At 42.6% G+C, this 26,435-nt stretch overlaps 1 protein-coding gene across 2 annotated transcripts in view; it reads left to right on the top strand.

Moving 5' to 3' along the window:
* LOC112234218 (ras association domain-containing protein 8-like) overlaps positions 1–25,192 on the top strand; it is a 29,502-nt gene extending 4,310 nt beyond the window's left edge. The window contains exons 2-5 of one of the 2 annotated variants that reach the window (XM_024402264.2): positions 11,654–11,827; positions 15,288–16,225; positions 20,746–20,875; positions 21,149–25,192. In XM_024402264.2, coding sequence (XP_024258032.2) covers positions 11,692–11,827; positions 15,288–16,225; positions 20,746–20,875; positions 21,149–21,264 — 1,320 coding nt within the window. In that variant the 5' untranslated portion in view covers positions 11,654–11,691 and the 3' untranslated portion in view covers positions 21,265–25,192. Of the gene's footprint in view, positions 1–11,637; positions 11,828–15,287; positions 16,226–20,745; positions 20,876–21,148 lie in introns of both variants that reach the window. The other variant, XM_024402265.2, reaches the window with a different exon arrangement.
* Positions 25,193–26,435: the final 1,243 nt, after the last annotated feature.

Below are 26,435 nucleotides of genomic sequence, written 5' to 3'. Positions count from 1 at the left end.
TTTAGCTAAAACAAATTGTAATTATCAGAGGGTCAAACATCTTTGAGGGATTACTAGGGTTGTACAGTGGGTGGGGCAGAAACGGTTGTTTTTCAGGCAGCTTCAGACATCAAGAGAGACCAGTATTTACTCCCCTGCACTGTAGGCCTCCTCTTCCCCCTGTGGGGAGACTGAGCATGTTTCTCCAGAGTCGTGGATCTTATTTCATTGCTAGAGTATATACACTGGGCTGTAATTACAGGTGGCCTACCAGGACCCACAGTTGGAATTAAAGTTCATCCTTGAAATAAACCAAAAGGAATGAGGACTACTTTTTAACCACATACATGGAAAATGTGACAAAAACACATTTACTTGAACAACAGTGCAGATGCAAAGTTTGGTAACAGAATGACTGTTTGTGCTGTCTGTCATTCTGTTACCAAACATTGCATCTGCACTGTTCAAGTAAATGTGTTTTTGTAAAATGTTCTGTGGAAATTGTTAAAAGTAGTCCTTGTGCATAGAATTGTATGTTTTGTTTAACTTTGCAATCATTGGTTTTTGTTTGGCATACATTTTAAAGTGAAAATTGCACATGGGCTAAAACTCTACTCTGTCGAGCATAGCTGGGGGGGTTTTGGAAGGTTGCACATGTTTAGGGCTCATTGTTTTTGGATGAAACATTTTTTTTTAAAGGTAAAGTGTACACACTCCATATAGCAATGAATTATTAGCTAAGCTAGTTATTATTTCAACTAGTGTGTCTTGAGGGTCTACACACCAGGTCTTAATTAGTCTGTGAAAGGCCAAGGTGGAAAACCCGGCATATACTGTGGTCCTCTAGCCGGACAGGAGTTGTGTACCCCTGCCTCTCACCCATGCATGGAATCTCTGATCTAGATGCTGTTATACATTAGCACAAATTGCTAGCCTACTTGAAATCCTCCTCATACAATAAGCTCACAATAGTGGCCTAGGACAGTGTTTCCCAAACTCGGTCCTGGAGCCCTCTGGGTGAATGTTTTGTTTTTTGACCTAACACTACACAGCTGATTCAAATTGTTAGCCTAGATTCACAAGTATCTGTAAGGTCCCTCAGTCATGCAGTGAATTTCAAACACAGATTCAACCACAAAGACCAGGGAGGTTTTCCGATAGCCTGCAAAAGTTTTGAATGCGTTCCACAGAGATGGTGGCCCATGTTGACTCCAATGCTTCCCACAGTTGTGTCAAGTTGGCTGGAAGTCCTTTGGGTGGTGGACCACTCTTGATACACACAGGAAACTGTTGCGTGTGAAAAACCCAGCAGCGTTGCAGTTCGACACACTCAAACCAGTGTGCCTTGCCCATTCACCCTCTGAATGGCACACATACACAATCCATGTCTCAATTGTCTCAAGGCTTAAAAATCCTTCTTTAACCTTTCTCCTCCTTCATCTACAGAGATTGAAGTAGATTTAACAAGTGACATCAATAAGGGATCATAGCTTTCACCTGTATTCACTTGGTCAGTCTATGTAATGGAAAGAGCAGGTGTTCCTAATGTTTCGTACATTCCATTAACTATTGAGCGCCTTGTTATACCAGTTAATGAAAGGACTATTGAGAACCCAGATGAACTTGTGAAAACACATGACAGATTGCACGCTGTGGCTTGTTTACTACTACTTGGCTTTCTCCGTCCCTGTTGTTAACCCTGTAAGAGGAGCTTATGTTATCAGCTTATTGCTCTCCCCAAGCTGCTTACGTTCAACCTTTTGAGGCTCCACATTTTCTCACTAGGAGCGATGCCGTGGAAGATGATTAGGTGCGCCATCCTGAGTGATGGGAGTTTAAGCATGTGACCAACAGAGTGAGCAGATTTAGCCATGTGTCTTAGTTCACTGTTCGTTAAGGTTGGCCTTAGAACTGGAAAAGGCAGCTGTGCATTTATTTAAAAAAAACTTATGAACCAAACATGCAGATTCAAACATCTATTTTGTTTTTACACTGGTATTGTCATCAGTAGTGGAAGATATGGGTTTGATAATGTCTGCCGACTACAGTAGACCACCAGACTGTTGTAGAAGTAGCAGCATCAGTTGAAGGCACATTTTGTGTTTTAATTTGAAGATTCTTCATATCGTGTCCTGTTGAACTACCCCTGGCCTCCTGAAATGTGAGACTCATTCAAAGCTGCAGTCTTTCCCTTCAATTACTCCGAGGCACTAATCCTGCAACCCCTCCCCCCCTTCAGAGCAGACTGAGTTAGATCTTGACAGCCACACTTGGTCATGTGGGACTCTACCATGTGTCTCTTCTTTTGTACTGAACCCTTCCAAAACACAAGGTTCTAAGCATGTACTGAACCCTTCCAAAACACATGGTTCTAAGCATGTGCTTTGATTATAATTTGAGGCAAATCTTCCATTATTCAGGTAAAGTCATCTAGTAAATCTGGCCAAGCAAGACTAGCCAGTACCACCCTGTCAGTCCAACTACGCAACACTTGAGTGAGCTCATTCACGCATCCTGTGACCTTTCAAGAAAAGGCCTACTAGGAAAGGTCATTTATTTTTGGAACTCTTAAAGCCTATATAATGGAATTGATTTGAACGTTAACTTTGTCCAACTATAGATTAACAGCCAAGTGCTAGAATTTTTCTAGGAGCAGCATTTGCTCAGTCATTTCCAGCACTGAATGAGATCAAGAAATAGATTCTCGCTGTGCCCAGCGAGTCACCACAACGGCGCAGTAAATTATTGCCTCATTAACCTCACTCTGTGAATTTAAATGAACTTCTCTGAACTGAGTGTAAGGCTACCAATCTCCTAGTAATAATAATATCCCCTGATTCTAACAAAACTGACATCTCTCTGTATGGCAAAGTGCATATTGTTTCCTTTTTTTCTCCTCTCACTATGAATTCTTGCCTGCCTTCATTATAAACTGAACCTCTTTAAACTCTGATGACAGTGAGGCATTTGGAAATACTGATCAGACTGGCTGAGTCGGTCCAAAGGAGCTGAATTCCTTTCTCCCTTCCTCCATCGGTCTTAAAGGGCACCAGAGAGACCAAAACTGTCTGTTTGGTGACTGACTAAGCTGAAGCTCTCTGTTTATATACGTAAAAACAAAATTCACTGTTGGAAAGGTAAGTCTAGGCTCAAGTTTCAGGTATTGTGAGTAAGAAATGTCAGTCATGTGTTGTAACAAGTGTTGAAAACACCCAGTTTGAGACATTTTGGGAAATCTTTGTGATATAATTCCAGGCAAGACCATCCTAGGAACTCCTCTGCAGAGAGTGGGACAAGTCTGTGGTCCTCGTGCTGAGGGGCTTACCTGTGCAAATCTCACCTGTTGAATATGGCATGTCTTGTGAAGAATGCAACGGTTGGGGATGGAGATATTTGACAAATGTCTGATGATGCCGACTGCCAATCAGCAATACTATCCATTTTATTTCCAGTACAGCACCCTAACATCAATTGTCTGTTTAGACCTTCTTCTCGCTATGGTGGAATGAGTCAGGCATTTTACACGTTTCAATTCCAAACCATCTTTGATTCAAAATGAAATATCACTTTATCCAAGGGATATGTTGAGGTAAAATCTTGACATTTCCAGTTTTTCACACTTGAAAGACTAGCCGCCCACTTTGACATTTCTATTAGCTGTTTCAAAGGACAGAGTTCCCTTGGCTTGGTTTCTGAAGCATGAAGGCATCGTCACCATACCAACAATTAGTATGAAATACAGGCAAAAAATGTCAGCACAATTAGGCTGATAAACTCTCTGCAATGGAGAGCTTGTAAATCTAGAATCCTTAGTTACTACAACCATTTTTGGACTTCTAAATGAAAGATATACAGTGCCTTCAGAAAGTATTCACACCCTTTGACTTTTTCCTCATTTTGTTGTGTTACAGCCTGAATTGAACATTTATTCAATTTAGATTGTGTCACTGGCCTACATATAATGGTGAGGTTATTAATTACACTTTGGATGGTGCATAAATACACCCAGTTACTACAAAGATACAGGTGTCCTTTCTAACTCAGTTGCTGGAGAGGAAGGAAACCGCTCAGGGATTTCACCATGAGGGCAATGGTTTCTTTAATACAGCTACAGAGTTTAATAAGTGTGATCAGAAAAAACTGAGGATGGATCAAAACATTGTAGTTACTCCGCAGTCAGTAGTGGTGTGTGGGTAAAACATTTTTTAAAACCTTTTATTTAACTAGGCAAGTCAGTTAAGAACACATTCTTATTTTCAATGATGGCCTAGGAACAGTGGGTTATCTGCCTTGTTCAGGGGAAGAACAACAGATTTTTACCTTGTCGGGGATACGATCTTGCAACCTTTCGGTTACTAGTCCAACGCTCTAACCACTAGACTACCTGCCACCCCAAATCACTGGGGAAGCCAATAATTTCGTTGTTTGCTTTTAAATCTGTTTGGCCTATATCACGGTCACAAGGCATATGATAAGAAGACACGGGTAGAATAAATTAAACCTCACCTTCGTTTCATCATAAAACCGGGGAGCAACCTCTGTCTGGTGAAGTCCACAAAGCATATTGCATGTAAAAAACAGTTGCATGGTCAAGCAAGTTGTTTCCGAAAATGTCAGACTACTTAACAACTATTGATTTAGAACTATGGAGAGTTACCGCAAGTCACAAAGAAAACAGGAGCTCCCTCCACTATTCCAGCACCATTTACACTTCAACATTTCAACATCATCAAATCACCTCTGCTTAGTCTAATACAGTGACAACTAAAAGATACTAAAAACTATTTAGTCCAACATAAGATAAAGATTTCTGTGTGTGCAAGCATGCAAGTAGAAAAAAAACATGACTCACCCTACTTGTAGAGAAACACCAATGCCATCCTGTCTATGGCTCTGTCATACAGTACATGCTTTTATTTTTTGTTGTCCTAGGCTACCTTGCTAAAATGCTTGCTCGCTACACTAACTTCCTTTCATGGGCAATGTTAGCTTGTTAACATTAGCCTTCTACATATAGTTTCATATTGAACTTCCATCCTCTCAGTCCTCTCAATCCTCTCAGTTGATGCCCCACGAGGTGGGATCTTGCATGGAGCCCCAGACTGAGGGTGATTGACTGTCATCTTGACCTTCTTCCATTTTCTAATAATTGCACCAACAGTTGTTGCCTTCTCACCAAGCTGCTTGACTATTGTCCTGTAGCCCATCCCAGCCTTGTGCATGTCTACAATTTTAACCCTGATGTCCTTACACAGCTCTCTAGTCTTGGCCATTGTGGAGAGGTTGGAGTCTGTTTGATTGAGTGTGTGGACAGGTAACGAGTTCAAGCAGGTGCAGTTAATACAGGTAATGAGTGGAGAACAGGAGGGCTTCTTAAAGAAAAACTAACAGGTCTGTGAGAGCCGGAATTCACTGGTTGGTAGTTGATCAAATACTTATGTCATGCAATAAAATGCAAATGAATTACTTAATCATACAATGTGATTTTCTGGATTTTTGTTTTAGATTCAGTCTCTCACAGTTGAACTGTACCTATGATTTAAAAAAAATTGACCTCTACATGCTTTGTAAGTGGGAAAACCTGCAGTGTATCAAATGCTCGTTCTCCCCACTGTATATGTTTTCTCCTACATATACCTGGACCCAAAAGGGGTTCTTCAAAGCGGACAGCCGAAGAACCCTTTTTTGGTTCTAGATAGCACCTTTTTTTTCCTAAGAGTGTAGGCGTGAAGTCATCCAAACTGGCTGGACTTCACAATTTTTTTTTAGTGCGCCAGGACCATTTCATATTTGAGCTCACTTAGTTTAGCTCAACACTGATTGGCTATTATTTTATTCTTTTTTTCTATCAAGGGAGGCCAAATGCTCACAGACTTCCCTTGCATTCAACGCTATGGGCAGCAACAATGTCATACTATTTTTGACCAGACAGATTGCCTACACATACACATGTAGAGGGGTGCCGTTTCGCTTGCTCGGATCTTTTCTCTGGTGAGATACATTCAGCCTCTTGCGAATTGTAGGAAAGGTATAAAATATAGAGACAAAATATACATTATTTGATGTTCTTTTCTAGGTACATTTTTGGGGGAATCCTGACTTCCCTTGGCATCCATGAATACATGCCACTGTCCACAATACTAACTTAATTGACATTGAAAAGAAGGAAATATTCCAAAACATGCATCCTGTTTGGAAAAAAGCGCAGTACATTTATACTGCAATTAACTATATGTCCTGAATACAACGTGTTATGTTTGGGTCAAATCCAATACAACACATTACTGAGTACCATTCTCCATATTTTCAAGCATAGTGGTGACTGCATCATGTTATGGGTTGCTTGTAATCGTTAAGGACAGGTGGTCAGTCCTTGCATCCTTAACTCTATGAATTTGAGAGTGGTTACATTTGTCCAGGCCCATCCCTCAGCTTTTTACCAAAACCGAGGCGGTGTCACTTTGTTTCAACTGCGAATTCTAGCTTTAAGAGGGCTCTGTTTGGCCCCCTTAAAAAAAATACTCACACCAAGACCCCACCAAGCCAGCCCAGGCATCATTAACATGGCTTCTGTTTTTAGTGTCTGTTGCTGTGGCTGTGTTTTTGTCTATGATTCTGCAGATGTGTCTGTGATGTAGGCCAGAGTCAGTGTGTGTGATAAGTATGTAACTGTGACGGTCATCAATTGCTGACGTGGGGTAAAAATGCTGAATGATGTCAGTGTTCAATGTCATCCACTGCACCACTTTTCCTCTCCTGTATTGTTTAAAAAAAAATATTACCCAGACAAAACCTGCACTGAGGAACTCTTACCTCTAGCTTTGATAGAGTTTATGCTTATCCACAGTCTAGTCCACTCCACTCTGACCATATTGTAGAAAAAATGTGAAGTGACAGAAAAACATGGATTATTTCCTAATTGCCAGTGAATGTTTGTTCTTTCCCAGGGCTGAGCCAACCAATCCGGTCAGCGTTGTTGGGGCCTTACAAATCTAGGGGCCAGTTGCCATGGCGAGATATTGTTTTCATCCAGTCATGCCAGCACTGCCCATGTGGGCGGTCCCCTCGTCAGCATGCTTCTTTGTTTGTGTACCACTTGTTAGAACAACCAACCTCCTCTGTGAACAAATCCTTGGACCCTTTAAAGTTCTCTCCGTAGTGCATTGGTATATCACTCAGGTCCATCTTTAGTTTTGCCAGTGGAAAATCTGGAACAATATCTGTATTTTATCAACTGTTCTTTCAATGGATTAGTATTTGGATTTCCTATTTACTAAAGAAATAACTCAACAGGCAACATCATGATATCAAAGAGCAATTTATTATGTGGCTCAACCACAACTTCTATTCTCACATTTTCTCTCCTGCGAAGCTTTGCAAAACAGCCAACCTTTTACACTTCTGTGAGCTTACTGTGCAGTAGAGTCCTTCCCCTCCCCCTGCCTTTGAGGCATGGAGAGAATGCAGGTTGAATAGAGGGCCAGCCTAAAGGGAAAACTAAGTTTAGCTCCAGGTTTTCAGTGGAGGCCAGGCCAGACGGCCACCCTTCTTGGGTAAACTGTAGATACTGTAGCCCCTCAGCTGTCAGGGAAAGCAGGCTTCAGCCATGTGCTCAGACCCTGAGCAGGGATCCACCAAAGACCAAGGAGACCTGCCATCTTTTGGTCATTGTGCTTCACCATCTCTTGCCTAAACTGGCCCCATGATTTAGTTATAGTCAAGGTAGGTCTGTACAGAAGAAAAGTCCAGATTTCCCACTCCTGACTGAAAGTGAATTTGGTACCATCAGAATTGAGGTATTAAGGAAAACACACTATCAAATGTTTTATGCATGTAGGTATACTAATTTGTCTGTGAAGCATTCAAACACTGCAAGTAGGCTAAATGATGCACAAGGGCTCAAGTTTCTCCACTGCCTATTCTGAGGCTGTGCTTGCATCTGGTTGCCTAATGCCCAGCACTAAGTGATAATCTTACGATGGAGGGGCGAATGACTTCAGCACAAATATTCTCATAGATGTGTCCATACCATGTCCTGTTGGTAATTAGAAACACACAATATTGTGTGTATGTGGTCTTTGGTAGTTCAACTCTGGTCAAAACTATGATGGAGTGTCAGTTGGCATTAAGACAGTAATAGTAGTACTGTGTTTGATTAGCAATGTGTCATCCATTACAGTGTATTTTCCACATTATGTATTTCATAACATCTATTAAGGCATTAGACATCCAAATTCACATCAATATTTTGATGAAAGACGTGTTTTCTACAAAGCCAATTTGAAGAGTTCTGAGTCAGATGACATTTATACATGATCCACCAAAGAACCATGACTGTTGATATTCATCCCGAGCAAATACTTTGGCATTAAAGTAATAACTTTGATCTAATTCATACATTTTGTAGTCCCTGTTGTAATGGTTTTGACTTGAGGTTATTATTTATAGGGGTGCCAGGTAGGTTGTGCCTACCAGAGAAAACATTGGTTTCTCCTTTTGGTTTGGGAGGGAATGAGTCCCATCTGGTCCGTCAATTCTACACCAATACAAAGGACTTATGTAAAAGTCAGGATGGAAAAACTTTTCATAAACCCTTAAAACATTGGAAAGAACTTCAAAAACAACTAGATTCTTTTGCGTGGGTTGTATTACCAACATAAATGATTACACACACACATATATAATATAACACAATGAGTTCTGGTTCCTCCAGAAATGTCCTGTACCTCGGGCCTAAAAAGAGTCCAGCCCGGTAAAGGAGTTCAGGGAACTCAAGTGACCTTTGTCACGCAATGTTTGTCCGTTCATTCAAGTGTAGCGTAAACCCAGTATTAAATCATACAATCAATATAACAATTATTTTACCACAGAACTTTAACGCATATCAACTCTTACTAAGTCCTCAACTACAACTACATAAATCATCACAGTATACATCACATCAAAACAAATGAAATACCGTATACAAAAAGATTGTAGTCGGTAAATCAGACAATCCAATCCGCTAACAGATTTCCAGCGGAGAAAGGCCACGAAGAACAGAGGTGTAAGTCCACGGACGCAAAGAGTGGATCCGATCCTGGGTAAAACTCTATTAGGCTACAAAACAAACGGAATAGAGACGCTTCGGAACTGAGGGTTGAGCACATCCTCATTCACGTCTCCATCACAACCCCACTTTTGCGCAGCTGATGCTGGCTATTTAATTGGGAATTACAGGGAAAACGCCCTATGGGAAGGAGAGGCATTATTTAATTGGGGATTGAAGGGGAAGCGCCGTATTGGAAGGAGAAGCACAGAGATGGTTCAGAAAAATTCAGGGCCCTCACACTGTGTATGGGTGCTGATGTGAGTGTGAGCCTTACAGGATGAAGTAACAGCCAAAATTACCAAAGGGGACCAAAATCTGCACCCAGAGGGGGCCCCAGGACCGAGTTTGAAAAATCCTGCTCTAGTGTCATATTACTTTGTCATATTCCTCTCCTATTACTGCTACAGTCAATATTGGCAGTCAGCCAATTCCATAGAATCAGAGCATATACAAAAAATATGTATACAGCACCAGTCAAAAGTTTGGACACCTATTCATTCAAGGGTTTTTCTTTATTTGTACTATTTTCTACATTGTAGAATAATAGTGAAGACATCAAAACTGTGAAATAACACATATGGAATTCCATATGTGCAGACTGTCAGCTTTAATTTGAGAGCATTTGAATCCATATCGGGTGAACAGTTTAGAAATGACAGCACTTTTTGTACATAGTCCCATTTTAGGGGAGCAAAATTATTGTGACATTCACTTATGTGTATTAAAGTAGTAGAAAGTGAAGTATTTGTTCCCATATTCATAGCACACAATGACTGCATCAAACGTGTGACTCTACACATTTGTTGGATACATTTGCTCTTTGTTTTGGGTTTTAAAAATGTCCCCCAACATGCCCCCCCCTTCCCTGCCAATATGTACACCACAATTTCGCCCTTGTGAAGTAATGACATCTTTCATTCTTAGTAGTCAAACTTATTTTTCCATCAAGGCTCTCAGTTGAAGAAGGGTGGTTTCAGTTCAACTTAACACGTGACAGATGTTGAGAATGGAGGATGGAGAGAGATCTCACAGGGAGCTCCTCAGTCTGACACCCAGCCCCTGCCTTCAGAAGTCCTGTGGTCAAGATTCTACACCCCAATCCATATTTCTCAGTATTCCACAAAGGGTATTTTTTTATGATCTTATCAAATGCTTGAGGAATGGAATTTATTAGATTGGAAAACCACCAAACCTCTACATTGTATCATATAATCCCATATATTTACACCTCTGCCACCCAAAATATCATTTCCATGTGAACTTTTAATACCTCAGTCAGGGAAGGCCTCAGTAACCAGAGGCGTCTCGGAGGGATACCCGCAGCAGGATGGTGTCGAACCAGAGGGAACGTGACAGAGAATTGTTGTGAAGCTGGCAGCAGGTGTGATGAAGATGCTTAAAGAGGCAAGGGAGCTGTTGCCGCCTCACGTGTCATTAGGGAGTTAAGGATCAGAAAGTAGATAATGAGACGAAACGGGAAAACGTATGGCCGTTCCGAGAGCGGGATAAAAATGACGCTTAAACTCCGGGCATCTGTGTTTCCCTAGCCCGGGAGGCTGGTGGTTCAGATCTGCACTGTTGCATCTGCCTGATGCCTTGCCAGGTCTGTAATGAGTGCCTTTCAGCTAAGGTGATTGTGTCAGCAGTTTAAAGGGTTCCTCATGCAAGCGACCAGAGAAAGCTTTCCCGTAGGCATTACCAAATATAACCGCCATCTTCAGATAGGGCCTTCAAGACAGACCGACAGACACTGCATTAAACCCATTGTTCCAATGATTAAATGTGTACCTCGAAACCAGAAACTGCAACTGAACTTCTGCTGAAGTTTCTTCTTCGTCCTTGCTAGTAGCTACAGAGGGACTCCTGAACTAGCTTTAAAGTGCATATAGTGCAGCAACAGATTCTTAATTGTTGAGAGACTGCGGTTTTGATTTCTAAGCTTTTTTTCTATCCATGTAACCCCCATCGGTTTGGAAATTCAATGCTCTGATTCTATGGGGTTGGCTGGCTGCCAATATTGACTGTAGCAGTAATGGGAGAGGAATATGACAAATAAGACACTAGAGCAGGGTTTCTCAAACTTGGTCCTGGGGCCCAACCCTGGGTGCACGTTTTGGTTTTTGCCCCAGCACTACACAGCTGATTCAGTAACAACTCATCATCAAGCTTTGATTATTGGAATCAGCTGTGAAGTGCAAGTGTAAAAATTCAAATGTGCACCCAGGTGGAGGGGCCCAAGGACCAAGTTTGGGAAACCCTGCACCAGAGTAGGTTTGTTATTGTGATTATTGGCACAGCTGCAATGTGGTCAAAGATACGAAGCGATGTTGAGTGGTTTAATTCACATCAATTAACTGGCATCTTCTTTGCTGTCTCATCTCAGTTGTAGTCATCAAGAAAGTTGCAATTTCCCAGAACCTCTGATTTGTACATTTTTAAGCTTACTGAGCAAGATGGATAATTTAGCATTGTTTGTGAGTGTCTGTATTTCAGTGTTTGTGTGTGTGCATTTTGGAATACAGTGAACTCACAGAGCTGTATACTGTAGTAAACCCAGCATTTGACAGTCTCTCTGTTCTATAGAATGCTGGAGAGATCCTGTGTAGCGCCCCCTTGTGTGGATGAGGAATGACGACGCCCCTTCGATGAGAGCCATGGAGCTGAAAGTGTGGGTGGATGGAGTGCAGCGGATCGTATGTGGCGTCACAGAGCACACCACATGCCAGGAGGTGGTCATCGCCCTGGCCCAGGCCATTGGTGAGTCAATCCATCCTACAATATTGTCCAAAACTCAACAAAAAATATATAATTAAAGAGAGTTCAAGAGATAAATTGAAAATAAGATTAAACTAAAGTGAACTACTGTACCCCTTTTAATTAAGCCTTACCACACTTCGTGTGAGAATGGATCCTTTTGCAGGACACATTTCCACAGAGCATGCAGCATATTTGACAGTCCGTTTCTGAGAGATGCTATAGATGGTGGAGTGCACCAAGATTAGAGTGGACTGGGAGTGAACGGAGATTGTGAGAATCAAGATGCGAGATGACTGGGAGTTGATCACGAGAATGTGAGAATCAAGATTAGAGTTGACAGAGTGAACAGATATTGTGAGAATCAAGATGAACTGTGTTGGGATGATTCGTAGATGTCATTGAGATGCTCACTGAGGAGAAGAGAAAACTACATGATGACTATTGTATTCCCATAATGATACCGCATTTATGTATGAGAAGCTATTACCACAGCCCACATGTAGAGGCAACAAAATAAGATTGAAAGAAGCTGTCTGTTCCCACCGCTTCTAGGGAGAAATAGCTGTAGAACCAGCATGGAGCCACTTTTAAAGGTTCACCTCTTTTGCATTATGGAGATGTATTGAACTGTCTGTATGAGTATGGCTCAGCCCGACAATACCCTGCTTTCAGTTCATACTGTTTTCATTTCATACTGCTGTCATTTCATTTCAAGAGCTGCAAAATCTGTACCCCTACAAATCAGCAAGGCTAGACAATCTGGACCCTCTCTTTCTAAAATTATCCGCCGCAATTATTGCAACCCCTATTACTAGCCTGTTCAACCTCTCTTTCGTATCGTCTGAGATCCCGAAAGATTGGAAAGCAGCCGCGGCCATCCCCCTCTTCAAAGGGGGAGACACTCTAGACACTCCGTGCTTCTACACCTGCATTGCTTGCTGTTTGGGGTTTTAGGCTGGGTTTCTGTACAGCACTTTGAGATATCAGCTGATGTACGAAGGGCTATATAAATAAATTTGATTTGATTTGATTTAGACCCAAACTGCTACAGACCTATATCTATCCTACCCTGCCTTTCTAAGGTCTTTGAAAGCCAAGTTAACAAACAAATCACCGACCATTTCGAATCCCACCGTACCTTCTCCGCAATGCAATTTGGTTCCTGAGCTGGTCATGGGTGCACCACAGCCACGCTCAAGGTCCTAAACGGTATCATAACCGCCATCGATAAAAGACAATACTGTGCAGCCGTCTTCATCGACCTGGCAAAGGCTTTCGACTCTGTCAATCACCGCATTCAGCAGACTCAACAGCCTTGGTTTCTCAAATGACTGCCTCGCCTGGTTCACTAACTACTTATCAGATAGAGTTCAGTGTGTCAAATTGGAGGGCCTGTTGTCCGGACCTCTGGCAGTCTCTATGGGGGTGCCACAGGGTTCAATTCTCGGGCCGACTCTTTTCTCTGTATACATCAATGATGTCGCTCTTGCTGCTGGTGATTCTCTGATCCACCTCTACGCAGATGACACCATTCTGTATACTTCTGGCCCTTCTTTGGACACTGTGTTAAACCTCCAGACGAGCTCCTTCCGTGGCCTCCAACTGCTCTTAAATGCAAATAAGCTAGGCTTCCTATTTCGTAATAAAGCATCCTTCACTCATGCTGTCAAACATACCCTCATAAAACTGACTATCCTACCGATCCTTGACTTCGGCGATGTCATTTACAAAATAGCCTCCAACACTCTACTCAGCAAATTGGATGTAATCTATCACAGTGCCATCCGTTTTGTCACCAAAGCCCCATGTACTACCCACCACTGCGGCCTGTATGCTCTCATTGGTTGGCCCTTGCTTCATATTCATTGTCAAACCCGCTGGCTCCAGGTCATCTATAAGTCCTTGCTAGGTAAAGCCCCACCTTATTTCAGCTCACTGGTCACCATAGCAGCACCCACCCATAGCACGCGCCTCAGCAGGTATATTTCACTGCTCATCCCCAAGGCCAACTCCTATGTTGGCCGCCTTTCCTTCCAGTTCTCTGCTGCCAATGACTGGAATGAATTGCAAAAATCACTGAAGCTGGAGTCTTATCTCCCTCACTAACTTTAAGCATCAGCTGTTAGAGCAGCTTACCGATCATTGCATCTGTACACAGCCCATCTATAAATAGCCCAGCCAACTACCTCATCCCCATATTGTGATTTTTTTCTCTCCTTTGGACTACAGTATCTCTACTTGCACATTCATCTTCTGCACATCTATCACTAATTATTTCGCCACTATGGCCTAATTATTGCCTTACCTCCCTAATCTTACTACATTTGCACACACTGTATATAGATTTTTTTATATTGTGTTATTGACTGTACGTTTGTTTATCCCATGTGTAACTCTGTTTGTGTTGCACTGCTTTGCTTTGTCTTGGCCAGGTCGCAGTTGTAAATGAGAACTTGTTCTCAACTGGCCTACCTGGTTAAATAAAGATTAAAACATTTTTTTAAAATACTGTTGTCATTTCATACTGGCAAAGTTTTGCACTTGCACTTTGTGCTGCTTAGAAGCAAAATGATGTGGAGATGTCATGGTTTACATAGGTCATTTGCTCTTAGAGAAAATACTTGGAGGTCCTAGTCATGTTCATGTTAAATGGTCCTAGTCATGTTCATGTTAAATGAATCCATTAGATTTGTACATGCTATTCCATTGTGAGCCATGCACAGATACATAATTGTAGGACTAACAGCTAAATGCTGTGTCTTCATAAACAGTACAGGAGTTATGGTCCAGGGCCTCTTTTGTATGTGTTCAGTCTTTTGTCTGGCCCAGGGTACTTTGATGTGAAAGGTCTTCAGCCAGATTCAGCTGTAGTGACAACTGTGTTCCCTTCATAGGGGTTCTGCTGTTGAGAGGGGAAAGACTGTGGCTTGTACTCTTATCTGCCGCAGAACACACACACACACAGATTTGGGTCTGGAGGAATTTTTATTGAACCTTACGCCAACCCTAGCATGAATGGGAACTGAACAACTGCTCCTATATTTGAATAGAGAAATCCCTGTTCTTCCTAGAAAAAACAACCCATTACTCTGAAAACACTGCACAGTGCACATCCACTAAACTGTGTCTGAAAGCAAGTGGGGTAATTGTGAATGGTTCTTCCATAGAGTTTCCCTGTTCTTAGCAGAGGTAAAGAGTTCAGATTAGGGTTGTGGCTGTGTTTCTGAATGCAGGAGGGGATAACAATGACACAGTCAATGGTAGATGATCTCTAATCTGCTGCTACTGCAGAGTGTAGTCTAGCTACTGGTCTGTATGTAACTGGTCACCGGCTGGTATTTGGCAAGAAATAGCAAACAACGTTGCCGTGTGACTACTGTACATTGGTCATCTAAGCCCAGTTACTTAGTAAAGCTTCAATTAATTAATCTGATCAAATCATTATTTCACTCTTTTGCAGGGCGCACTGGCAGGTACACCTTGATCGAGAGATGGCGGGAGACGGAACGCCACTTGGCTCCTCATGAGAACCCTGTGGTGTCCCTCAACATGTGGGGCCAGTATGCCAGCGACGTGCAGCTGGTTCTCCAGCGCACCAGCCCCTCCCTCAGCGAACGTCCCAACTCCGACGGCACATCCCGTGTGCCCGAGCGCGGCCTCTACCGCCAGAGCCTGCCTCCTCTGGCCAAGCTGCGCCCGTCGGCCAATGACCGCTCACTCAAGCGTCGGGATCCCAAACGTAAGTCCCTCACCTTCACGGCTGGGGCCAAGGGCTTGAGGGATATTTTTGGGAAGGGCAGAGATGCCGAGGCCAAGCAGCAGCAGAGAGCACTGAACCAGGGCAGGGGGGTGGTGTCTGTGCCCCTCAGTCCAGCCCGGGAGCTGGTGCGCCTGGTCCAGCTGCAGAAAGACAAGCTCCAACTACTGGAGAGCCGGTTGCAGGGCTGTGAGGCGGAGCTACACGGCTGGGAAAGCGGTGATGGTGGTGTGTGCGTCGAGAGTCAGGAGGGCGTCGGCGTGCTGGAGGAGGAGCTGGCGCGTCTGGTGCAGCAGCTGCTGAGGAACGAGGTGGAGATGTCCGAGGAGGAGTTCTGGCAGAACGAGCTGCAGATCGAGCAGGAGAGCGAGCGGCAGCTGAGGGAGCAGCTCCAGGAGCTGATTGGACGGGTGCGGGAGTGTGAAGCCCGGCTGGGGGAGTACCTGACCCGTATCCAGGGCATGGAGGCTGGCCTGGAGCAGGAGACTGAGCAGAGCAGGCAGGTGGACGAGGAGGAGGCCCGGGCCCAGCTGGGGAAGGTCAGGGCGGCGCTGGAGCAGCAGGTTCAACACAGTGTGCAGCTAGAGAGCAGCTGCAGGGCTGTGGACCGCTCACTTGGACAGTCCAGCAAGAAACTACAGGTGAGCTTTGGTAGAAGGAAAAATGTATAGGAAAACAGTGATTGTACAAACACCACAAATTCTGCAAAATAGGGTTGAAAACAACATTTATCAAAATGGGGTTGAAAACAACATTTATCATTGATTGGAAGACACACAAACACCTTATGTAAAATGGATGATGGGGATTATACTGTGATGATACCTTTTGCAGAAAAAATTATAATGAAGTAAGACAATCTGGAACATATACAGTACCAGAGTGTGCAAACCTGTTATCAAGGCGAAGGGTGGCTACTTTGAAGAATCTCAAATATACATTTATTAAACACTTTTTTTAGTTACTACATGTTTCCATATGTGTTATGTCATAGTTTTGATGTCTTCACTATTAGTCTACAATGTAGAAAATAGTAAAAATAAAGAAATACCCAGGAATGAGTTGGTGTTCCAAACTTTTGACTGGTACCATATATACACTGCTCAAAAAAATAAAGGGAACACTAAAATAACACAACCTAGATCTGAATCAATTAAATATTCTTATTAAATATTTTTTTCTTTACATAGTTGAATGTGCTGACAACAAAATCACACAAAAATTATCAATGGAAATCAAATTTATCAACCCATGGAGGTCTGGATTTGGAGTTACACAAAATTAAAGTGGAAAACCACACAACAGGCTGATCCAACTTTGATGTAATGTCCTTAAAACAAGTCAAAATGAGGCTCAGTACTGTGTGTGGCCTCCACGTGCCTGTATGACCTCCCTACAATGCCTGGGCATGCTCCTGATGAGGTGGGCGGATGGTCTCCTGAGGGATCTCCTCCCAGACCTGGACTAAAGCATCCGCCAACTCCTGGACAGTCTGTGGTAAAACGTGGCGTTGGTGGATGGAGCGAGACATGATGTCCCAGATGTGCTCAATTGGATTCAGGTCTGGGGAATAGGCGGGCCAGTCCATAGCATCAATGCCTTCCCCTTGCAGGAACTGCTGACACTCCAGCCACATGAGGTCTAGCATTGTCTTGCATTAGGAGGAACCCAGGGCCAACCGCACCAGCATATGGTCTCACAAGGGGTCTGAGGATCTCATCTCGGTACCTAATGGCAGTCAGGCTACCTTTGGCGAGCACATGGAGGGCTGTGCGGCCCCCCAAAGAAATGCCACCCCACACCATGACTGACCCCCGCCAAACCGGTCATGCTGGAGGATGTTGCAGGCAGCAGAACGTTCTCCACGGTGTCTCCAGACTGTCATGTCTGTCACATGTGCTCAGTGTGAACCTGCTTTCATCTGTGAAGAGCACAGGGCGCCAGTGGCGAATTTGCCAATCTTGGTGTTCTCTGGCAAATGAAAAACGTCCTGCACGGTGTTGGGCTGTAAGCACAACCCCCACCTGTGGACGTCGGGCCCTCATACCACCTTCATGGAGCCTGTTTCAGACCGTTTGAGCAGACACATGCACATTTGTGGCCTGCTGGAGGTCATTTTGCAGGGCTCTGGCAGTGTTCCTCCTGCTCCTCCTTGCAAAAAGGCGGAGGTAGCGGTCCTGCTGCTGGGTTGTTGCCCTCCTACGGCCTCCTCCACGTCTCCTGATGTACTGGCCTGTCTCCTGGTAGCACCTCCATGCTCTGGACACTACGCTGACAGACACAGCAAACCTTCTTGCCACAGCTCGCATTGATGTGCCATCCTGGATGAGCTGCACTACCTGAGCCACTTGTGTAGGTTGTAGACTCCGTCTCATGCTACCACTAGAGTGAAAGCACCGCCAGCATTTAAAAGTGACCAAAACATCAGCCAGGAAGCATAGGAACTGAGAAGTGGTCTGTTGTCCCCACCTGCAGAACCACTCCTTTATTGGGGGTGTCTTGCTAATTGCCTATAATTTCCACCTGTTGTCTATTCCATTTGCACAACAGCATGTGAAATTTATTGTCAATCAGTGTTGCTTCCTAAGTGGACAGTTTGATTTCACAGGAGTGTGATTGACTTGGAGTTACATTGTGTTGTTTAAGTGTTCCCTTTATTTTTTTGAGCAGTGTAAATACACACAGTTGAAGTCACAAGTTTACATACACCTTAACCAACTACATTTATACTCAGTTTATCAATTCCTGACATTTAATCCACGTAACAATTCCCTGTGTTAGGCCAGTTAGGATCGACACTTTATTTTAAGAATGTGAAATGTCAGAATAATAGTAGAGAGAATGATTTATTTCAGCTTTTATTTCTTTCATCACGTTCCCAGTGGGTCAGAAGTTTACATACACTCAATTAGTATTTGGTAGCATTGCCTTTAAATTGTTTAACTTTGGTCAAACGTTTCAGGTAGCCTTCCACAAGCTTCCCAAAATAAGTTGGGAGAATTTTGGACCATTCCTCCTGACAGAGCTGGTGTAACTGAGTCAGGTTTGTAGGCCTCCTTGATCGCACACTCTTTTTCAGTTCTGCCCACAAATTTTCTATGGGATTGAGGTCAGGGCCTTGTGATGGCCACTCCAATACCTTGACTTTGTTGTCCTTAAGCCATTTTGCCACAACTTTGGAAGTATGCTTGGGGTCATGGTCCATTTGGAAGACCCAATTGCGACCAAGCTTTAACTTCCTGACTGATGTCTTGAGATGTTGCTTCAATATATCCACATAATTTTCCTTCCTCATGATGCCATCTAGTTTGTGAAGTGCACCACTCCCTCCTGCAGCAAAGCACCCCCACAACATGATGCTGCCATCCCCGTGCTTCACGGTTGGGATGGCGTTCTTCGGCTTGCAAGCATCCCCCTTTTTCCTACAAACATATGATGGTCATTATGGCCAAACAGTTCTATTTTTGTTTCATCAGACCAGAGGACATTTCTCCAAAAATACGATCTTTGTCCCCATGTACAGCTGCAAACCGTAGTCTGGCTTTTTTATAGTCGTTTTTGAGCAGCGGCTTCAGGTTATGTCGATTTATAGGACTCGTTTTACTGTGGTTATAGATACTTTTGTACCTGTTTCTTCCAGCATCTTCACAAGGTCCTTTGCTGTTGTTCTGGGATTGATTTGCAGTTTTTGCACCAAAGTACATTTGTCTCTAGGAGACAGAACGCGTCTCCTTCCTGAGTGGTATGATGGCTGCGTGGTCCCATGGTGTTTATACTTGCGTACTAGTATTTGTACAGATGAACATGGTACCTTCAGGTGTTTGGAAATTGCTCCCAAGGATGAACCAGACTTGTGGAGGTCTCCATCTACAACTTTTTCTTCTGAGGTCTTGGCTGATTTATTTTGATTTTCCCATGATGTCAAGCAAAGAGGCACTGAGTTTGAAGGTAGGCCTTGAAATACATCCACAGGTACTCCTCCAATTGACTCAAATTATGTCAATTAGCCTAACAGAAGCTTCTAAAGCCATGACATTTTCTGGAATTTTCCAAGCTGTTTAAAGGCATAGTCAACTTAGTGTATGTAAACTTGTGACCCACTGGAATTGTGATACAGTGAAATAATCTGTCTGTAATCAACTGTTGGAAAAATTACTTGTGTCATGCACAAAGTAGATGTCCTAACCAATTTGCCAAAACTATAGTTTCTTAACAAGAAATTTGTGGAGTGGTTGAAAAACGAGTTATAAGGACTCCAACCCAAGTGTATGTAAACTTCCGACTTGACAAAACCATGTTTACAATGAAACAGAACTGTTTTATTAATTCAAGCATCATTTCTCACTGCTTGGGACAAATGTTTTTGAAGTTTACTGTGTTTGATTGAAAAGGGCCCTGTGTTTTTAGTAGGAACATTTTGGAGGCATCTTATTAGTCCTCATGATGTAATGTTTACTTACAGGGTGGAGTACACCATATAGGCTGCGTTTTGACCGGCAGCCAATACTGATCTTATTTTCACTTATTGGTCTTCTGACCAATTAAAACTGATCTTTTCACATCAGCTCTTTATCATGGCTGATCTGATTGGTCAAAAGACCAATTAGTGAAAATAAGATCAGTATTGGCTGCCTGTCAAAACGCAGCCTATATGGTGTACTCCACCCCGAAAAAATCTCAGAATTGGACTGCCTGTCTAAATGCAACCATAGTGTGGGCGTGAGGTTAAAAAAACTTTTTAAAAGAATCGGGTGGTGAGTTTTGTATACAACTGGTGATGTTGAGGCCTGAAAAGAACTGCAGATCTACTCCACCAGACTTACATGACTCTTTCCCTTGAACCAACTCTTTCTAGAAAACTGCTCCTTTATTAGTGGGTTTAACAACCTGCAACATGTATGTAACGGTAAACTGTCTGATTTTAAAGGTTCTTCTCAATGCAACAATTCCACCTGCAAATAGCCTTAAATGTAAAGGAATAACATTCCACAAGAGAAAAGTACAAGATTTTAAACATCGTATGAATCTATAAAGTTGCTTGTTAGGCGTGAGTGGCCAGGTGGGCCCCCATCAGTGGACAAACCAAGTATACAGGGAAGTGGAACTGACAGTAGAAACTGCAGGGCAAGTAAATGACTAGTTGAGTGGTTGTTTGTTGCAGGAGAAGGAGCATGAGTTGGAGCAGTTGACCAGGGAGCTGAGACAGGTGAACCTTCAGCAGTTCATCCATCAGACGGGCACCAAGGTCACCGTTCTACCAGCCCAGCCCAATGACCAGAAGAATAAGACCGGTACACACAAGCATTACAAAGCATCCTAGTCAGAATGTTTTTGCCCAATCTTGGCTCAGACATTTCAAACATTATTGTATTATCCAACACTACCCCCTAGTGGAAGTTAGTACACCATGTCAGGTTTTTGTAAAGCTCTTTATTTGGCTAGTAATGTTACGTTTTGTCACGCCACAGTCCAATCTACACACTAACTGCTTAACCTGAAAGTAAAGAAGTATAATTTTAAAATAAAAAATACTACTTAATGTAGACTTTGACTTCCTCCTCCAGAACTCCAATCAGGCTCACTGAAACGTCTGGGCTCCTCCCGCCTCCTCCCCAGTGACCTCCGGACTCTGCAGAGTCCAGTGTCTTCAGGCCTCAACCCTGAAGGCATCTATGTCTGACCCCTGACCTTTACCTTCTGCTGGCTACTATCAGTGACCCTCTGCTGGAGTTGAGTCAGCTTCTCCCCTGGAGGACCAATCTCTTATCATCTCCATTGGAGCTCCACCAGAGGAGGCTGGTGGGAGGAGCTATAGGAGGACGGGCTCAATGTAATGGCTGGAATGGTACCAACCATTACAATGAGCACTTGCGCCGGCAGCTCATCCCACTAGCCTCCTCTGATCTTCACCCTGTCCTCCCACAATGCCATCCTTCCTTCTCTCTGCTGAGTTTTCTCCATCTTCCACAAGAACAGAGACCCCCAACAGTTTTGTCAAGACTACAGGATTTAGAATGTTTGCCTTGTTTTGGCTGTTCTGCCACTGGTGGAGAGCTCGACCATGTCCTTGCATGACTGTTTGAAAAGCATAGCATCTTTTGAGGTACAGAAGGCCCAATTTCAAACAATGTTTTAGCCTCACCTCTGTGCACTTCTCCATCTCCTCTCAAATATTGAGTACCACAACTGAGTAGATGTGAGAAATATGGTATTAACACCGCCTAGCACCTTGTTACCATCATATAGCAAGCGAATGGTGCACAATCACAGTCATGTGATGACTTAACTAAAGAGTCAACTGCTGCCCCTGGACAACCATGAGGAAATCCAGATGTTTGTAGGGGTTGAGATTGAAGAAAGTCCCTTGGAGATCAGGCGATATAGAGGAAATTAAAATATCTTCAGACAACCATGATTTACAAAGACAGAGGTCTCAAAAGTCTAATGGCCATTTGTTACAGAAACAGAATGGGTCAGAAAACCATATTTTACACAGATAACCATATTTTACACAGATAGGCCACCTTGTGTGAGACCTGTGGTGTGTAGCAGAGCCATATCTGACTGCCTTGTTAGAACTATTTTTCTGTTTTAAAGACTTTAAGAACAGTAAAGGCTGTTATAACAGATACTTATAGACATGGCAGCTATGCTCCAGAGATCTGATGCACCATTTATTGTCAACACAGCAGTCTAGAGACTAATTGTTGATCAGTTTTGTGATTATGTTTTTTGTGTGACTGATGTCAATAGCTGTAGAATCTGGTCTGCCACTGGGTGGCAGAATACATCTCACAAAACATTTAGCTAGGATCTTAATGTTGGTAATTTCATATTGATTATACATGCAAAAATGTTACATTATGCAATTTATGTGGTTACTCACTTTCATCATTGGAATCTTTTAGTATGCTGTAAGTTTACCGTTGCACTTTTACTTTGGAAGGGCCTGCAGAATTTGTACTTACCACTTACAGTTTTTATAATGTCTTGTTTGTGTTGAGTGGTTTTCTTTTCTCATTTGTAACCTCTTGAAGAATTGTGGGTTTGTCTATTGTCTTACATGGCTAATCATTTTTATGAAGTTAAAAAGATGTCTCACATGAACCAAAGCAAGTTAGACAATGTGATTGGTAGTGGTCAACCTGAATGTACTTAATTTGTTAAAACAGAACATGCTCTGTAAATACCTTTACAGGGACCACTGTATCTGCCTCCACTTTAAAAGTGATGCATTTTGTAATGGTAAGAATTGTTATTGGACTGTATCTGTCAATAGATTGAACTCTACTCTGTGGCTCTTCAGCCTCATGGAGAGAGGACTGTGTGAGATAAAAGGTTATTTGGTTGTGGACTAGTTGATACCAGGGAACCCCACCAACAGCAAAGCCGGTGGACGCACGTCAAGGTCAACAGGCTGACCTAAAGCTCGTTCCATTCAGTATTATTGATGTCCTAGTTTGGATCATGAAGAAGAGGTTGAGCTGTGTCGCCGAAATGTAAACCACTAACACACGAACAATGGCTCTTAACAATTTACACAGCGGAGATTAGCATGCCTTACTGAATTGTAAATAATCACTACGGTACATAGTATTGGAATATTTTTACAATATTTAAAAGAATGCATAATGCTGACAAAAACAATAGTTGTACGTAAAATGAATTAACTTTGGTTTTATCCTGCTACTCTGTGGACAGCTTGGTGCATGCACTGATGGCTTGGTTTCATTGATGTTTTTGTATTGTTGAAATGACCAGAGGCTTACGATAATAGTGGAGTTATAAGTATGGAAGTATAATGTTTATCACAGTGTATGTTACTGACTGCATGGCTGTCTTCTACAGTGGCATGTCTTGGTCCCAGACCAGTGCATTCACACATATGTCAGAGGACATCGAAATGCAAACCGTAAACAAATAGGGTTTTTAAACCCTAAAAAGTGCCCCATCTTTTGGTGGTTATTAGACACAACTTACCACTAAATGCCCAAAGATGCAGGGTCGTTCCACCTCAAAAAGCGCAAGAGGATTTCGACACCAATCTCCAGATTTTTCTGAAATTGTTTCAGTAGTGAGTAACCGATACGATTAGCATTCCTGAAACATTATTTTGTTGAAATAGAATTTAATCTGAGAAATTAAAGATAATTACCCCCTATTGTCCATTTTAATTCATAAGATTCAGATAATATTCAATAAACAAAGTACCCAACGTCTGGACCAAACTGGATGTTGGGTACTTTGTTTATCGAATTTTATCAGAATCCTATACATTTAAATGGCCAATTTGGGTGCAATCAATTAGCTGAATTTTTCAGAGATAAAATTACATTTCAACAAAGTAATGTTTCAGGAATGCCGATCTTAACTGTTTCTAAAAAAAACTATTTCTGAACAATCTGCGATGGTGGGTGTCATTGCTCACTAGAATGACTCTGCACTGAAATCTCTTGGGGTAAAAATGAATCTAATCTACGCATCTATTAGGACAGTTTCTTAAATGTTGCACCAACGGAGTATGGTTTTCTTAGAAGTCTTTTAAGGGCCCATCTTTGTAAACATGTCTGAAATCAACGGTTTTTCAGACACAGATTAAGGTCTGGATTCAGCGCTCTAGTGCAGTTTAAATGTTTATCATTTCTGATTGGGCCGACATATGCAGCGTTTACCATGAATGCGGTCTCCACAAACGCGGGAACATTGCCTTTACATTTCTATTGTGCAGCCAAAGACCGTAACGTAGGTGCAAACTGCTTCTCCAAAAGAAATCCCTGACCATACTTGTTGGCGATGTCATGGCGACATTGGCTAGCTATGCTGTGCAGAAACACGTCATCAGGTCTAACGGTCGTCTCGCACCGTACTGCGCATGTGCAGGCCTCAAATCAAAGGCACAAAAATGTAAACGTGTTAGTTTGTCACTTTCACGATGTTGGAGTAACAACATGTTCAACTACTTAAGATATTGTCTCGAAGCTAGGTTGTGCCTTTAAATTGAGAACAACTAATTCATAATTTTTCACTTCTCTCATTGACTTCTCAAACCCCAGCCTGGTTTGCTTGGTCTGTTTCACAAGCTTTCCCGGAAGTCTCTGGGTTTAGAGACTCTGTGGCGCAGCTCTTCAGCGATACGGATTAAATCCAGCTTTAAACCTAGTTTTGGATTGAGAAGAACGTTCAATGGAGAATCTCCCGTGAACACAGTTTTTAGTCTAGGACTAGGCTAACGATGAGTCCGGGAAACCAGCCCAAAGTGTAAATGATTGGGAGGAAACTTTGCCAACATGTCAGACAGAGCTGTCATGTATGAGAATGTCATGTTCTACTTTTCCCCACAAATATCTGAGAGAAATGACTTTCCCACATCTATGACATCATTGTAATATGAAGTGCTTATTACATTTAAACCAGTGTTGAAAGTTTGTCCTTGTGTTTTCTGTTGTAGCGGATTTCAACTCAAATGAAAAGACAATATTTGAACTTTGACTGCAAGAAATTGTTTTGTTGTCCTGCAGCACTAATATTATGGCACAGCTGACTCATTCAATGAATGATATTACCTAATGTAAAGAAATAAGGAACAGAGGATTAGAAGCTACAATTTTGTCTGTCCAAACATGATTTTGTGTCTTGGAACAATCCTAATGCACCACTTGGATTGGTAGATTTGTTGAGTCATATTGTATATCTCAATAACCCAACAAACAAGAAAAGATGGATTTGAACCCTGGACCTCAAACTTTGCACCACTGGTTTTGCAAATCTGGGAGAGAAATGTATACACTGGCTGGATTCAATCTGTATCACAGAAGATCTGTGCTCAAATTTAAAGGTTATTTCCGATTGAGTCGACTTATGCAGCGTTTTCTGTGAAAGCAGTCTCAAATCAAATCAAATTTTATTTGTCACATACACATGGTTAGCAGATGTTAATGCGAGTGTAGCGAAATGCTTGTGCTTCTAGTTCCGACAATGCAGTAATAACGAGCAAGTAATCTAACTAACAATTCCAAAAAAAAACTACTGTCATACACAGTGTAAGGGGATAAAGAATATGTACATAAGGATATATGAATGAGTGATGGTACAGAGCAGCATAGGCAAGATACAGTAGATGATATCGAGTACAGTATATACATATGAGATAAGTATGTAAACCAAGTGGCATAGTTAAAGTGGCTAGTGATACATGTATTACATAAGGATGCAGTCGATGATATAGAGTACAGTATCAACGTATGCATATGAGATGAACAATGTAGGGTAAGTAACATTATATAAGGTAGCATTGTTTAAAGTGGCTAGTGATATATTTACATCATTTCCCATCGATTCCCATGATTAAAGTGGCTGGAGTAGAGTCAGTGTCATCGACAGTGTGTTGGCAGTAGCCACTCAATGTTAGTGGTGGCTGTTTAACAGTCTGATGGCCTTGAGATAGAAGCTGTTTTTCAGTCTCTCGGTCCCAGCTTTGATGCACCTGTACTGACCTCGCCTTCTGGATGGCAGCGGGGTGAACAGGCAGTGGCTCGGGTGGTTGATGTCCTTGATGATCTTTATGGCCTTCCTGTAGCATCGGGTGGTGTAGGTGTCCTGGAGGGCAGGTAGTTTGCCCCCGGTGATGCGTTGTGCAGACCTCACTACCCTCTGGAGAGCCTTACGGTTGAGGGCGGTGCAGTTGCCATACCAGGCGGTGATACAGCCCGCCAGGATGCTCTCGATTGTGCATCTGTAGAAGTTTGTGAGTGCTTTTGGTGACAAGCCGAATTTCTTCAGCCTCCTGAGGTTGAAGAGGCGCTGCTGCGCCTTCCTCACGATGCTGTCTGTGTGAGTGGACCAATTCAGTTT

Source organism: Oncorhynchus tshawytscha, linkage group LG17 (genome assembly GCF_018296145.1).
Source record: "Oncorhynchus tshawytscha isolate Ot180627B linkage group LG17, Otsh_v2.0, whole genome shotgun sequence".
Lineage (NCBI taxonomy): Eukaryota > Metazoa > Chordata > Actinopteri > Salmoniformes > Salmonidae > Oncorhynchus > Oncorhynchus tshawytscha.
This window is presented reverse-complemented; position numbering and strand designations above follow the sequence as displayed.